This window comes from Protopterus annectens, chromosome 15.part0 (genome assembly GCF_019279795.1).
Source record: "Protopterus annectens isolate FY-2018-M chromosome 15.part0, PAN1.0, whole genome shotgun sequence".
Taxonomy (NCBI): domain Eukaryota; kingdom Metazoa; phylum Chordata; order Ceratodontiformes; family Protopteridae; genus Protopterus; species Protopterus annectens.
The window spans coordinates 667,004,248-667,020,280 of record NC_056749.1 but is presented as its reverse complement, the minus strand read 5'-3'; the positions used below and the strand labels follow the sequence as shown (position 1 = coordinate 667,020,280).

Sequence of the window (16,033 nt, the reverse complement as noted above, 5' to 3'; positions counted from 1 at the left end):
CGAAAGATAATACAAAAACTGAGAAAATGGAAACTTTGTTAAATGGATATGGATAGCAAGATACAAGTAGTTAATGTTTTTAGTCCCTTTAGTCTTATACACAGGTCAGGCATATTTTTATCAACCAGAGGGAGAAGTTATGGATAGCAATTAATAAATGCTGAAGGACTTTATCTGGGAGGGGAAAATGACAAGAGTCAAGTGGGATAAGCTGATTCTTCCAGTAGAACAAGGCTGATTGGGATTACTCAATTTGAAGGGGTATTTCAGAGCTACACAGTTAAGGCTCCTATACATATTACAAGCCGAAAATGACAATTCAAAGTGGAAAGGGATGATGATGAAACGGGGAAGCTCATGAAACAAGGAGAGACTAGTATTCTGGATGCAGGGCTTTAAGGAGAATAACAGTAATCATGTAGAATAATATATCCATAGAGTAGCAGAAAGTATTCCAAGAACTAAGCCAACACGGGAAAGGAGAAAGGAAATTCTGCCGATAGGGACGACTGCAATTAGGGATATAGACAACAGGCAAAAGAGGGGGCTAGAATTTATTGGAGACAACTGGCAAAGGAGCTGAGGTATTGGGAACAAATAACTAGAGACAGAAAGGTAATAGAACCAGAAGAGGCCAATAATTTACTTGGACTGCAGGTTAGAGATTGCCTTCACTATCAACGACTGATATCAAAGTATAGGCAAAGAGAAAAAAATGTGGGGGTCCTAAATGAAAGACCACTACTAGTAGAGTTTTTGTCAGAATCTAGAACAGAAGCGGCCAATTAAAAAAGGAATAATTAGTACAGCATATAAAATATCGCATCACTACAAAAAAAAAAGAAAAACAGAGGAGGATAGAAAGGATTGGGAAGAGTGATAATATAAGTAATTCACAAAGAAATAATAGGAGGATACAAGTATGCCTCCCAAATATGCAACTAAATTTAGAAGATTAAGGATTTTTGCTTGGAAATGTTTACACAGATATTTTAATACCCTAAGTAGACTCAGAGAATTCTTCCTCAGGCATACAGCAAATTCTGGAGGTGTGACAGGGAAGAAAGTGGTAGTTGGGAACATATTTTCTGGGAATGTGTTGGGTTGGCGGACATTAAGTATTCCCTGTGGGATGCACTGTTGGAGGTGCTAGGTGGGCAGAAAGGTGTGATGAGGGAGATGATTTTTCTGAGTTATGATACAGAACTGGAATTGCTTAGACATGGTAAGGCCTTGCTGTGTCTAATTATGGTAGTTGCCAAAAAAGCAGTTACTATAAAATGGAAATCAAATCTAAACCAACTACATTAGAAGTAGTGAATATAGTAAGACAGATAAAACAACTGGAGTGTAGATATTTAGAAAAGGGTAGGAGCAAACTACATAGGAAAAAAAAAATGGGAATTGTGGAAACAATACATATAGGGGAGGAATGAGGTTTGAAAGAAGGCAGGACTTAAGCTGTGTAATGTTTGATTGAAAATGATTGGGTAGATTATAAGTGATGTACAATGTTTGCATCTGGAGTGTGTCAGTATTGTTTGGGATGTAAAATGCTTGCAACTATGATTGTATCATTGCGGTTCATTTTCATTTATATAAATGTATGATTGCTTATGCTGTAAGTGATCTTTAATAGAGATGTCTGTTTAAAAAAAGGGGCAGGAATTGAATAATTTATGTAATATTGCTTAGGTTATAGGATATAAAACAATATATGTGAAGTATTCCAGGAAACACTGGGAAACATAAAGGTCCTACCAAACACCCTGATATTGGGTGATTTCAATTACCCAAACATTAACTGGGAGAACTACTCTAGTACAAACTCCCTTGCCCAACATTTCCTAGAATTTATAAACTTAAACACCCTGGATCAACTGGTCAACACCCCCACTAGAGGTGACAACATATTGGACCTGGTCATCACCAACATGGGCAACCGGTGTTCCACATCGGACGTCAATCCCTCATTGGTTAGATCTGACCATAAACTAATCAGTCTGGATATCCACATTCTGTCAGCACTCCCAGTCAAAGAAACCACCGTGAAATACTTTTCAAAAGCAAACTTCACGTTATTTAAGACAGAGGTGGGAAGCTTCAAAATCCCCATGCTAAAGGATAATGCTGTCCAAGCTGCAAAATCCTTTACTAATACACTCTATGGGCACCTACAAGAATGCATGGCTCGTGCTATCCCAAACAAAACCAAGACTCACTCCTCCAAGAAAAGGAAATCAGTCTGGTGTACCCATGCCATAAACAAGCTATACAATAGCAGGAGGAAACTGGTACAGAAGAGTAAAATCCCAAGAAGGGAAGACATCCCTTATCAGTATCAGCAGGAAAATACATTCCCTCATAAAATCATCCAAAGCTAGCTTCGAAAGAAAAATTGCCATGGGCTCCAAAGATAACCACAAGGCATTCTTTAGCTATGTCCAGAATCTAAGTGGCAATTCTCAGATCTGCTCGGAGTAAGTGCAGAATGGCACAAAATACACTGAACTGACCAATATAGCCAACATCCTGGCAGACAGGTTCAGTGCAAACTTCACCCCCCAAAATGGCTCATAACTACACCAGAAGAATGTAGTGCCCCTGAAATCACAGACACTTCAGTTAAAACAGCTCTCTCCAAAGCCAAAAACACAGCACCAATGGGACCGAACGGTGTCCCAGGCTGCGTCCTACATGAGCTCAAAGATGAACTAACCCCTCACCTTAACATACTGTTTAAACTCAGCCTCCCCACAGGCTATGTGCCCACAGAGTGGTGCACAGCAACGGTTATTCCGCTCCACAAAGGTGGAGCCACAACGGACCCTGGGAACTATCGCCCTATAAGCCTGACTAGCTTGGTCTGCAAAGCTATGGAGCACATCATCATGGATCTCATTAACCGAGACATTGGGTACCTCCAAACACTGGACCCTAACCCAGTTCGGCTTTACGGGCAGATCATGCCTCCTAAACCTGGTGGACTTCTTTGAGACAGTTACCAAGGCTATAGACGAGGGAAAGGTGGTCCACACAGTCTACCTAGACCTTGCAAAGGCCGTCAACACCATTCCCCACTCAGTTATTATAGACAAGCTCACCAGCCTGAACATCAACCCCTACGTCATGAGATGGGTTGTCAAATGGCTCACGGACAGAACCCACATGGTAAGAGTTGCGGGAGCTAGGTCTGACTCTAAACCGGTTACAAGTGGCATTCCCCAGGGCTGAGTCCTAGGACTCCTGTTTGGCATATACTTCTCAGAGGTACAGGCAAGTACAGGAGGACTATGGCTGACCAAGTTTGCAGACAGCTGCAAACTAGGGGCTATAACTGACTCTCCGGCTGACACTGACATCCTCCAAAGGGGTCTCACTGAGACAGATACCTGGTGTCAAAACCATGGCCTCAAGCTAAATGCCAAAAAGTGCATAGTCATCCCCTTTGGAAAAAACAAAGTACCCACAAACTATCATATAGGTGGTAGCTTCCTAAATACAGAAGACATAATAAAGGATCTGGAGACCCAAGTAGATAGTAACATCTCCTTTGATAATCACATTGCCAAAGTGGTTAGAAAATCCTTCTATGTGGCCCACCTAATCACAAAAGGGTTTGCATCCAGATCGAAAGAGGTCATTGGGCCACTCTAAGCATCACTCATCAGACCCATCATAGAGTACAATGCCCCATTTGGGATGTACCTTACAAGACACCTGCAAAAACTGGAAAGACCACAAAAGTACCTCACCAAGAGGATCACTGGCCTCAAGCAGATGCCCTATGCAGCTCGACTGAAGAAACTCCAGCTGTACTCTGTTGCATATCACCTACTCAGAGGTGATCTCTGCCTGACATACAAGGCCATGCCCAACCCTGAATTGATGGACATGCTCCACCTAAAGAAAACCATATCCCCTCGAGCCTCATGCTCCAGGGATCTAAACCTCACCAGAACAATAAATAGGACATGCTGGAGGGATAGATTCTTGTCCCAGAGACTTCCCATGCTCTGGAACAAGATTCCAATCCGCATTAGGCAGAACTCCTCACTAATGCTCTTCAAGAGAAACCTTGACGAGTGGATGGGAAACAGAAAGTTTACCCCAGGGATCACTTCAATTACTCTGCTGGACAGAGGCACAGGGAACTAATCTAAAGGGGCGGCGAAAGCCAACACATTCTGGCTAGGCTTATAAATGCCTTCGGGCAGATAGCCTAGTACCTACTTATGAACCTATAATATTTGTTAATTTAACACAATTTGATTACTTTTGTATAAATATAAATTTGCCTATTTCACAAATGATTCAATAAAGGTATTTAAAAAAAAGAATGAAACAGCTTTTACTATAAATATATATGTGTGTGTATATATATATATATATATATATATATATATATATATATATATATATATATATATTAAGTACAGCTGTAGGACATCTGTCATCCATGCAGCAATAAGAGGTTTTCTTTATGCTCAGTGACATACAAAGGGGAGCAAATAATGGGCCACTGCAAAAGATGATGACCACTTCTCTGAGTGGCATTACCTTTAAAGAATGCGTCTTCCATGCAACTAGTGCTTGCATGTGATGATGTTTTTTGATCACAAATTTTACTGTGCAGCATGGAACCTGGCATTCAATCCCATTAAACAGTGCCTCATCACTCCTCCCCACACCCACAAGCTTCTAGGTTCAACTAATCAAACCTAAGTAGCAAACACTCAAGGGTTTAATTCACTATGCCATAGAGCTGGCTATAGAATACAGATGTCAATGCCTCCAGGCACAGGAAGGCCTCAGTATCACGCACACTATTGCGGACACTTTTGCACTGAGTAACGATATATTCACCTATAAATTTTTGCTTGAATTTACTGTCAATTTTTTTTTTGTACTTGAAATTTGTGAATGTTTAAAAAAACACAAGGGTGGAAATCTTTCCTAACTATAGCACCATGTCCTTAACTACCAGATCTTTGGTTTGAAATTCAAGTGCCAAGTCAAGTCACTTTTTGGCAGTTTTCATATGATTATTCTTTAAGTTTATTTTGAGTTGTCTTATGGACAGAAGTCTGTGCCACAGCCTTCTCAAAGTTGTAAAGAGTATGCTGCATCCCACATTTCAACTTATAAACCTGGATAACTAGAATTTATTCTGTATGCCACACTAAATATCTCTTCCTACTGACAGACTTCTCTCATCTTTACCCCTTTAGAACCCAAGACCCAAGCAGTCAATGGAAAGATTTCTGCTTAGTTGCCACTGCAGACAGCATAAACATTTTTCCATTCCTCTACTTATCATTTCCTTGCTAGCTACTTTCAAGCCATGTCTCTCTCATGCCTGTCAGTTTCCTATGCTCTATTTAACCCCGACACCCAAAGTCAGGGCCAGGGCTGCTTTAAATTAGGTATGCTTTAACCCTTTACCAGAAAATACATATAAATGTACAAAGACGCAAAAAAGTAAGACCTTTGGCTTTTTGAATCTGTCCAAGTGTTGTAGCCAATCTCTGCTCTTCATTTGCCCTGTACTTTCTTTTCTCTATCCCAAACATCTCTAAACCCGTTTGATGACTTGTACTGTACCACTACCATTTATGTAGTGCAAAGGTCTTACTAGTGTTTCTGTGTAGCAGTATTAAGTGTGTCTAAAACCATTTCCCTCCGCAGCCATGATCAATGTTCTCTTCTCGCTCTCTCTATCTGGCCCTCCTCTTCATCTTCACCTTTCATATTTGTCCACAAAATATCAGTGAATTCACATCATGTCTCCCTTTCTTTTCTACTATGAAACAAACTAGGTCCTCTGTTTGTCCATAATACATCAGGCCATATATTCAGAGGTACAACCTGGAAAATAAAAGGCAGTCAGGGACTTCATTTTACAAAAAAGAAAAACGATTATTACATAACAGTTGGTTAACAGAATGGTGTCTGCATTTCATGTGTTTCGGTTAGTTTTTATACTTTGTTTCTGCTTTGTGAGGGATGTTAGGAAATACAGTAACAAGGTGCTGTGCATTGCCCAAAACCCACATATGACTGTTTTTACTGTAGTTTTGCAGGTTGGTATTTCGGGTCCAGGACAATCTGATCTGGCTTATTCTACTTCTGCAGGTCGACACTCCAGATCCAGGACAATGTGATCTATATGAGGGGCATATGATTTTACATGTTCAATGTGAAGGATATTTGTTCTCCACTGTATACCATGCAGTTCAAACAGTAGCCTGCTGATCCGTGACTTAGTACTTTCAGCCCACTGCTGCCATGCTGGTAGGATTTTATTACTTTTCCTAGAGCAATGTAATTTATCTAAATTTACAGTACAAGTCAAGTTTGTGTCCATGGTCACACCGGCAGTAACAGCTTCTTGATGAGGAGTAAAGGAAGAATCTTTGTTCTCTTGTTGTCCTAAATCAGAACTTGGGAGTGTGAAGTCCTTACTAAACTCTGATGTAACATTCTGATGGATGTGAAGAATTCCACCACAGTCCCTCCGCAGGACCTGACAAGCAATAGGCCATCCTTCCTCAGAGCTTGGAATAAGCCCCAAATTTACTCTATCTGCAACATCACACAATAAGACCTGGAAATACAATCAAAAACAAAACAAAAAAAAAGCTTACAACAGCTAAAAGTCATATGAAAGAAGCAATCAAATTAATATATTAATCAGTACAGAAAACAAACAATACCACAACAGTCCAGTTCCACGTTCACAGGTACAGAATGTCTATGTAATAACCAAAGTTTTCCAAGGTCAGCATAAAACGAAAGTCGGGCATTAACTACTGTGACAAATGTGTAAAAAAGAAGGTGGTCCATCTTTAGTAAAGTCTAGGACTTATGTCACAGTTTTAAGTACCACTTGACAGATAAAACTTTCCCAGGCCGCAGGGTACCTTCCTCTTCTTATCATGGACCTTGCACTCCACAATCTCAGTTGAGGTCAGAAGTCAAAGCGAAGCTGAGGTAAAAAGAAGAATAACCACCAAAGGCTGGAAAAGAAGGAATGGAATGTTACAGATGATGCACCTTCATAGACTTATCCCTGAAGAAAGCAACTTTTATATTTGATACGATAAGTGCAAACCTTAGGGCAGAGCCCCTAGCTAATCACCCTGAATGGGCACTATTGTGGGAACATACCATAATGATAGCTCCAAAACAAGATCTGGACCTAGAAATAATGTCCAATCTGAAAAGACCCAAGCATGTGTTCAGAAAGACCAGGTTGTGGCTGCATCTACATCATCTAAAGTGACATTATAAATAAAGACTGGGGATGTATGCACTGAAGCTTGCAGGTTGAGGTTTACTACATTTTTTATGACAAATGTCAATACAACTGACTACCATTCTGAAAATGGTGATCTCGATAAATTTTTTAATCTAATTTAGATTTGGCCAAGGAGGAGCTGACCGATAATTCTTGCTGAAAGATCTGGTTCTGTTTATGTAGTAGTTAATTTTCTTATGGGCAACCACAATTAAGGAAGCAAAGAAAAATAAAGGCAGATTAACAGAATGATCAATCAGACCCAGTTGCTGCTTTAAGACACCCTTTCCTTGAACGAGGTAGATAAGGGTGTTGGAGAAAAGGAGCCTGCAAATTGGAAAGTATTTCAGCTGAAAAAGTGGTCAGCAGAAACAGAGGTCTGTAATACAAAAATGTGACATCAGTGGAGGCTACAGGTTCAAATGACAAAAGAGTAACATTCTTGAGCATAAATTAAATATCCTAGGAAGGAGGAGGGTCCATGTTGGACAATACCACACACACACACACACACACACACACACACAGACAGACACATACACACACACACACAGACACACAGACAGACACACACACAAAGCAGTGCATTACAGATATTCAAGAAGCTAAAGTAGAACTGAGGCAAAAACGATTAGTAGATATGACCAGTATGTGAAGGTTTTGAGAAAATAACTGAGGAAAGGACAAAAGGGAAAGGAGTAGAAAAAAGGTCTAAACCACTGCAGGTAGTCAAATAAGGAAAATATGAACTATTTGTCATGGTCTGTCTTTTGGGTGGTTGGGCTCTAAGGTGAGGCAATTAGTGAAACTACTTTCTCAAAAGGCCTGAACACAGACAAACATTAGAAATGGAGAAGCCAAACAGTTGGCTTCTGTGACTGAAGATCTTGATCCAGTCTGCCAGAAAGATGAGACAGAACTGCCCTGACAAAAGAGCTAAGAGATTCACTTTGGCTTTGAGAAGTCTGGCATTCTGTGTACACTTAGTAATGAAAGGAGATGGGGAAAGCATGAAGGAGGCAGCTTGACCACTGGTGACTGGCAGATTCTCTCACTTAACCACATGAAAAAGGGGGAGGTGAAATCACAGAAAAATACTTGAAACATTTGATATTGGACAGAGAAGCAAAAACAGGTGCAAAGTGGGATTCCGTAGACACAAAGATCTTGTTGGTTACAGAGTGGATGAATGACCACTCATGAAGATAAAATGACAATGACCGAGCCTGTTCAGCAATGAATTGACCTTCCCTGGGACATGCACTGTTACCAGACAACAACAAACTGATTGAATGTACAGGACTCTCTCAGGAGCAGAGTCATGAAAGGCAAGAAATGCCCCGTCTCTAAGACACTGACATGAAGACATGACTAATACTGAGGTGTCAAACTCTAATGGATAGCATTCCCATTGAAATGTCATGCCCTCACCCAACCTACATATTAGACACATTTATGGCTATTGCAGCTAGAGGAGAAGGCAGCTGAAAAGGGTTATAAAGATGCACTATTTAGCAAACAATCAAGATGACAACATGCCTCTGAGTTTCAAAACTGATGTGAAAGGGGGCCCAAATGCAGAAATCACTGAATCTGCAGGGTCTACAGGATGAGTTTCATGTGCAACTTGGCATGAGGTACCATGAAGATTGATGAAGCCATAAGGTCCCAAGCCTTGAGAGGAATCTCATAGACTACTGCAGTCTGTCAAGGGGAAGAACCATCAACAAAGTGTTATTTTCAGTGAAACTCTACAGAACAGAATCCTGACTGTATGAAAATAGAATTTTGTAAGACTCAAAGCACACTTTGAGGGATGAAAGCAGCTGGAGCAGAAAATCCCATCTGCAAACCAGACTGACTTGGGCTACTGCCATATGTCCATGTAAGGAACATTTTGGAACCCTGCTGCCTAAGACAGGCCATAAGAAATTACATGCACCAATAGACACCCTGGCAGACTAAAGTGAGTCCAAATGGAAGAGCCCAAAATTAGCAGTGACTGGGTCCCACTCAAAAATGTAGATACTTCCTTCATTTATTAGCTATTTTCATGTGAAGGAAGATATCTATAAGGCCCAACCAGTACATCCAATCTCCTTCTGATAAGCAAACAAGGATGTTCTGCACCCATGAATGTATACATTTCTTTGGGAATTAATGCACTTAGGTCTCGGACATCCTGATTCAGACCAAGTTTTTTTTGTTTGTTTGTTGTGTGTCTTATGGAATTGCAGGAATGGCTCTTTGCACAAGGGCCTACAGCACAGTTCAACTTGTCCAGGTAAGCAGAATGTCTACATTTCTGCCTCATATTTTTGGTCTTTTCCTCATAAAAATTGCAGTGTTCTGGGAAATCACTGGGATGATGCAAGGATTGAAGACACTAAATAATGACACACATTTGAGTTTCAGACTTCATATCATTCAGAAAATGCATGTTAACACAAATCCTCTTATTCTAATGACTTTCTACGTTTATTAGAACAATATTTAAAATCTGCCCCTATTTTTGGTCCTTTGACCTCCCCATTACATCAGGCTTTGTCCAGATTCTTGCACTAAGAGGTTGAGAGGTATGACTTACAGTTCAATTACTCCTTCGCAGAGGTGACAGTTATCAAGAAAAAACATTTTCCAAGTGATAAATCAGAGGCACTGAAGCAGCTGGATTAAATGGTGACAAGGTCATTTTTTTCAACATAAATTTCAGGTTAACATCTTGCAATTTGGGAATGCTTAGAAACATGTTTAACCCAGACAACTACAGAATGAGTCTCCATGATTCAATTTTTCTTGGGACATCTTGGGAAAAGGAAGAGCTTGGAGCAAAACTTTTTTGCCTCACAGCCATAAGGAGCAGATTCTAGGGTTTGTTGTATCATTTCTGATAAGAGAGGGGACATTCTGTGCTTCTGTTTTTTTTTTTTTTTTTTTGGTACAGACAGAAGTCCCCTTTTTCTTGAATTAGATGTAAAGTGCAATCTGTACCCTCTGGAAATAATTTGTAATGCATATCTGTCTGTATTAATGCTTTACCAATTCTGGTAGAAGAAAGCCAGCCTGTCACCTATCATAAGGGGTGGAGGGAATTCAGGGGGCTGGCTGGAGGCTTTCTGGGGTGATTAGGGATAAGGAAGTAGGCTTGTACCATTACACCTGTTATCTATTGGGAGATGAAACCTGTGGACTCAAACTCCTATCCTCCTGCAACCATTTTCTTTTCTGTGTGGCCTTCCTACTTCTGGCTGTGGCACTGAAGTCCTTGCTTAAAAGGCTAGTTTCTGTTATATTTAGGAAAAGGTGGGTGAAACAGGTCTTAACCAACTCCACTGTCCTCCTTTTTGTCCTCTAGTCTTTTAAATACACTAAGATGGAGGTCTGAAGAGCAAATTCTTAAGCAAAGGACATTAAGAAGTTGTACCTTCACATGCTCTGACAGGGACTGAATCCCCCGCCAAGAATGTGTCCTGATAAAGCAGCCTGTTGTATCAGCCATGTACGCAGTAGCCACACCATCATATGCACATTTTATGGCATGCTGACTCAGATGTAAAACAGTCAGGGCTTGGGTGATCATAGTTATCACCAGGGTTTCATCTCATACTCCACAAAAACTATCCGGAGTTGCTTTATGGCATGCTTCAGGTACTTTGGAATATAGGTTTGAACATTCATGGTCCTGAACACAAGGGTCACTGAAGTGTATCCTCCTTTCCCTGTCAGAGAGAAGAATATTCCACCCGTGATCCAGTCTACTTCCATAGGCAATTTCCAAGGGCTCTGTATCTCAGTATGCAATAGAGTTTTTGTACAAACATCCTATAAAATATGTCAGACATCTTGGGATTCAAGTTTGTCATAGCTTTGGAGCACAGCTCAATAGCTGGTTGAACTTGTTTTGCCTTTTGTTGTTACTATATTTCTTGTCTTACTGGCTAACATGGCAGAAGGATTTTCATCCAATACTTTTGTTGGTGTATGTTCCGAAATCTGGTCTCAACAAACGCTGCAATGATCAATTGCTGAATTTTCTGAGCATTCAAGGTAATCCTTTATTAATTGAGGGATTGGAAATGTTACTGTTTAATCCGGACGGCAACAGTACTGATTAACAGCGTGCTAGAGACTTGTTTAGGCAACTAGAGAACTATCTGTATCATTTGAAGCAACTTCAACATCAGAGACTACATCTAGAAGCTTGCTGTACTATGAAAGTTGTTCCTAGGGGGCTTCATATTCTTAATATGCCCACCTACGGGAACACCTATCCAGAGTTGTTAGCCAAGTGGCAAAAAATCAACTTAGCAATCAGCTTTGCACATAAACTACTTAGAGTTTTTTGCCCCTACTGAAAGGCAGATATGTGAAGATATAAATAAGCTTCAAAAAGAATTGTATAATTTGGAGAACAGTGAACATCTTGATTTATAGGTGAGCGAGCTAATCGAACAAGCTCAAATATATGAATGCAGACTGCTTGCTCAAAAAAAGAGGAAACTACAAAGAGATCTAATGGACTTTAAACAACAAAATGTGTTCACTTGGCTGAGGGAAGTGTGTAAAGCACCCCCTCCTACTTGAACACTCAGCTTGTTGGGTCTACCGCTTCCATTCCAGATTCAACAGTGAGATACCAAAGAAAATGCTGTGGAAGGAATGAAGATAAAATGGAAACACTCCTTCCAGGACAGAGAACCACAAACGCTGAAAAAGATGTAGAAAATAACCAACAATTAGTGTGGAATATTTCCAAGAGGCGACTAAGTGAGCATGAACTATCCTTGTTAAATAGAGACTTGTCGTTTATTCCGGCCCTCCAGGCTGATTTAACAGAGACTATTATAGAGGAAGACACCAACCAGGAATTTAGGGTAAAAAACTCTCTTTACTCAACGCTTTCGTCAGAATGACTTCTTCAGGAATGCAATTACAAACATTTTTACACAGACTTAAATACTTGCACTCTAATGTCCCTCCCACTAATCAGTTAAATTAAATTACTTAATTGACAATTAACTTCTCAGAAAAATCTTAAAGACACAGAAACAAACCATAATATAATGAACACATTTAAACACAACAGATAAAAAATAAAAATGTATGTATATATATTAGACTATAAAATATGAATATAAATCAACATTCTATCTACTGTCTGATAAAAAACATTTAATATTGAAAGATTCATTAAGACCTGAGAAACTATCAACACCCAGTCTAAGCTGCCATAATGATTCTTTTCTCTCCACTCTATTTTTTATATTGCCACCTCTTAAATCAAGGTCAACTTGTTCCAACACACTGAAAAATATTATAAATAAGAACTACAAATTACAGAGTGTTTAAACAAGGCGTTCTTATCATCTTTAGTTCTAATAGCGTAGTAATGTTCTTTTATACATGTATTAAGGTTCCTGGTAGTCAAACCTATACAAAATGCAGTACAGCCTGAACGTAAAGCAATATATACTAAATTGATGGAATTACAATTGAATCTTCCTTGTCCACTAACAGTTCTATCTAAATGGGGTAAATTTATAAAAGGTCCCTCATGAATGTATCTACAGACACTGTAACAGAAGCATTCGAACATCCCCCTAGGTTTATTTGATACAGACGTAGATTTTAAGTTGTCATTTTTTTTTCTAACAAGTTCTTAATAGTGCTTGATTTCTTTAACACAAAACTAGGTCTGTTACCCAAAATAGTAGATAATTCGTTATTACCAGTAATAATCTTCCAGTTATTTGCAAATGCTGCCTTCATTTTATTACTATCAACAAACATACTAATAATACATCTAGGCACAGATGGTAAAGCAGTAAAACTTACACTAGTACTAGATGTAGGCTGACAGTTAACATTCTTAGCTTGCAACCCTTTTAATAATATTGGGGAAAATTCAGTATTCCTTCTATTTACAATATCAGTACTGATGTCACAATCAACTTCTTCATAAAATACCTTATCATCAGTTGTCATATGAGATGCTCTTATGTATTGACCTTTAGGTACATTCTTGTTAACATACATAGGATGGTTACTACCAAAATGCAAATAATTATTTACATAAGTAGCTTTCCTATAAATGCTACTTGCACAGCATTTACTAGTAGGATCCCATTCTAAACTTACATCCAGGTAATTTATTTTATTACCAAAACCACTTAAAGTGAATTTTAAAAAATCACAACTAGCATTTAATTGCATCAAAAATGTAGTATGGTTAACTAATGGGCCCCTTTATGATAAAAATCAAATCATCTATATATCGACAATAAAATAGTATATCCATAAAGAGACCCATGGTGGGTAAAATTTCTTTCTCCCACCAACCCATTACCAATCCAGCAAAAGCTGGGGCCACTGTTGCCCCCATTGCTACCCCTCTTAACTGTTTATAACTTCTATTGTTAAAAAAAATATATATATTATCTAATAACAGTTCCATTAAGGAGCAGCGTGTTTTTACTGTTGAACTACATCAGCTAGTATAGTTATTAAGGAAATTAAACACAAATTCTAACCATTCTACTTGTGGAATACAGCTGTATAAAGAAACTACATCAGCAGTTAGAATAAAAAAATATTCTGTACCATGACAACTAGAATCTAAATACTGTTTATAAAACAGTCTGATTTGTTACAAGAAGGACCAAAAGTCCTCAATAAAGGAAGGTAGTTTCTGAACTAAAGGGTTTAAAAGTTTATCCAAATACAATGATAACCCTCAGGAATACTTCCTGATGAAGAGACAATGGGCCTAAAGGGTGGATGAGATGCATTAGTGTGAATTTCGGGTATACCGAATAGTATACCCAACCTAGGACCATCATTAACCAAAAAAATCATAAATGTCAGCTGTGATTTCACCACTCATTAAATGGTCATACAGAGCATATTTAACAAATTTATAACTTTTATCTATGAAATCTCCATTGATTTCCATGCACTCATTTTTATTATTTAAAAGTTGTTCCATTGCCTTAATATAATCAACTGCAGACATCACTACTACACTGCCTGCTTTGTCAGCTTTCATAAATCTGACACTATCAGTGTGTTGCAGTTGCAAGGTCTAGGTAGGCTGTGTGGACCACCTATCCCTCGTCTATAGCCTTGGTAACAGTCTCAAAGAAGTCCACCAGGTTTAGGAGGCATGATCTGCCCTTAAAGCCGAACTAGGTAGGGTCCAGTGTTTGGAGGTTCCCAATGTCTCTGTTAATGAGATCCATGATGATGCGCTCCATAGCTTTGCAGACCAAGCTAGTCAGGCTTATAGGGCGATAGTTCCTGGGGTCTGTTGTGGCTCCACCTTTGAGGAGCGGAATAACCATTGCTGTGCGCCACTCTGTGGGCACGTAGCCTGTGGAGAGGCTGAGTTTAAACAGTGTGTTTAGGTGAGGGGTTAGTTCATCTTTGAGCTCGTGTAGGATGCAGCCTGGGATACCATCCGGTCCCATTGATGCTGTGTTTTTGGCTTTGGAGAGGGCTGTTTTAACCTGAGTGTCTGTGATTTTAGGGGGACTACATTCTTCTGGTCTTCTGGTATAGTTATGGGCCCTTTTGGGGGTGAGAAAGGGGTGAAGTTTGCACTGAACCTGTCTGCCAGGATGTTGGCTGTATCGGTCGGTTCAGTGTATTTTGTGCCATTCTGCACTTCTGCACTAACTCCGAGCAGATCTGAGAATTGCCACTTAGATTCTTGACATAGCTACAGAATGCCTTGTGGTTATCTTTGGAGTCCATGGCAATTTTTCTTTCAAAGCTAGCCCTGGATGATGTTATTAGGAAACGTAGTTTCTTGCTGATACTGATCAGGGATGTCTTCCCTTCTTGGAATTTTACTCTTTTCTGTACTAGTTTCCTCCATCTATTGTATAGCTTGTTTATGGCAGGGGTCCAGCAGACTGGTTTCCTTTTCTTGGAGGAGTGAGTCTTGGTTTTGTTTGGGATAGCACGATCCATGCATTCTTGTAGGTGCCCGTAGAGTGCATTAGTAAAGGATTTTTCAGCTTGGACAGAGTTATCCTTTAGTATGGGGGCTTTGAAACTTTCCACCTTGATCTTAAGTAACGTGAAGCCTGCTTTTGAAAAGTTTTTCATGGTGGTTTCTTTGACCGAGTGTGGTGGCAGAATGTGGATATCCAGAGTGATTAGTTTATGGTCAGATCTAACCAGCAAGGGGATGACCTCCGATGTGGAACACCGGTCACCCATGTTGGTGATGACCAGGTCCAATATGTTGTCACCTCTTGTGAGGGTGTTGACCAGTTGATCCAGGGTGTTTGAGTTTATAAATTCTAGGAAATGTTGGGCAAGGGAGTTTGTACTTGAGTAGTTCTCCCAGTTAATGTTTGGGTAATTGAAATCACCCAATATCAGGGTGTTTGGTAGGACCTTTATGTTTTCCAGTGTTTTCAGGAATGCGGAGTGGGGGTCCTGGGACATGGTGGGTGATCTGTAGCAAGCTATAATTTGAATAGCAGTTTTGCCCATTGTTAGTTGCACGTGGATGATCTCTGAAGCATCGTGCTGTGCCACTAACCTGGAGGTGTGGGTATCCTTGATGAATATGGATACTCCCCCACCTTTTGTATTTCGGTCCGGGATTTGTGGCAGAAATGTATGCTATGAGTTGTAGCCTGGTAGTGTTGGGGTGCTCTCTGGAGCCTTAAACCAGGTTTCTGTTACTGCACTTATATCGATTTTCTCCATACTGAGGAGTGC

General features: G+C 39.8%; 1 protein-coding gene across 1 annotated transcript in view; it reads right to left on the bottom strand.

Annotated features, from left to right (window-relative positions):
* Positions 1–4,409: 4,409 nt before the first annotated feature.
* The window catches only part of TRMT12 (tRNA methyltransferase 12 homolog), a 452,768-nt gene continuing 441,144 nt past the window's right edge, over positions 4,410–16,033 (bottom strand). The window contains exon 7 of the mRNA XM_044057512.1: positions 4,410–6,607. Coding sequence (XP_043913447.1) covers positions 6,119–6,607 — 489 coding nt within the window. The 3' untranslated portion in view covers positions 4,410–6,118. The remainder of the gene's footprint in view (positions 6,608–16,033) is intronic.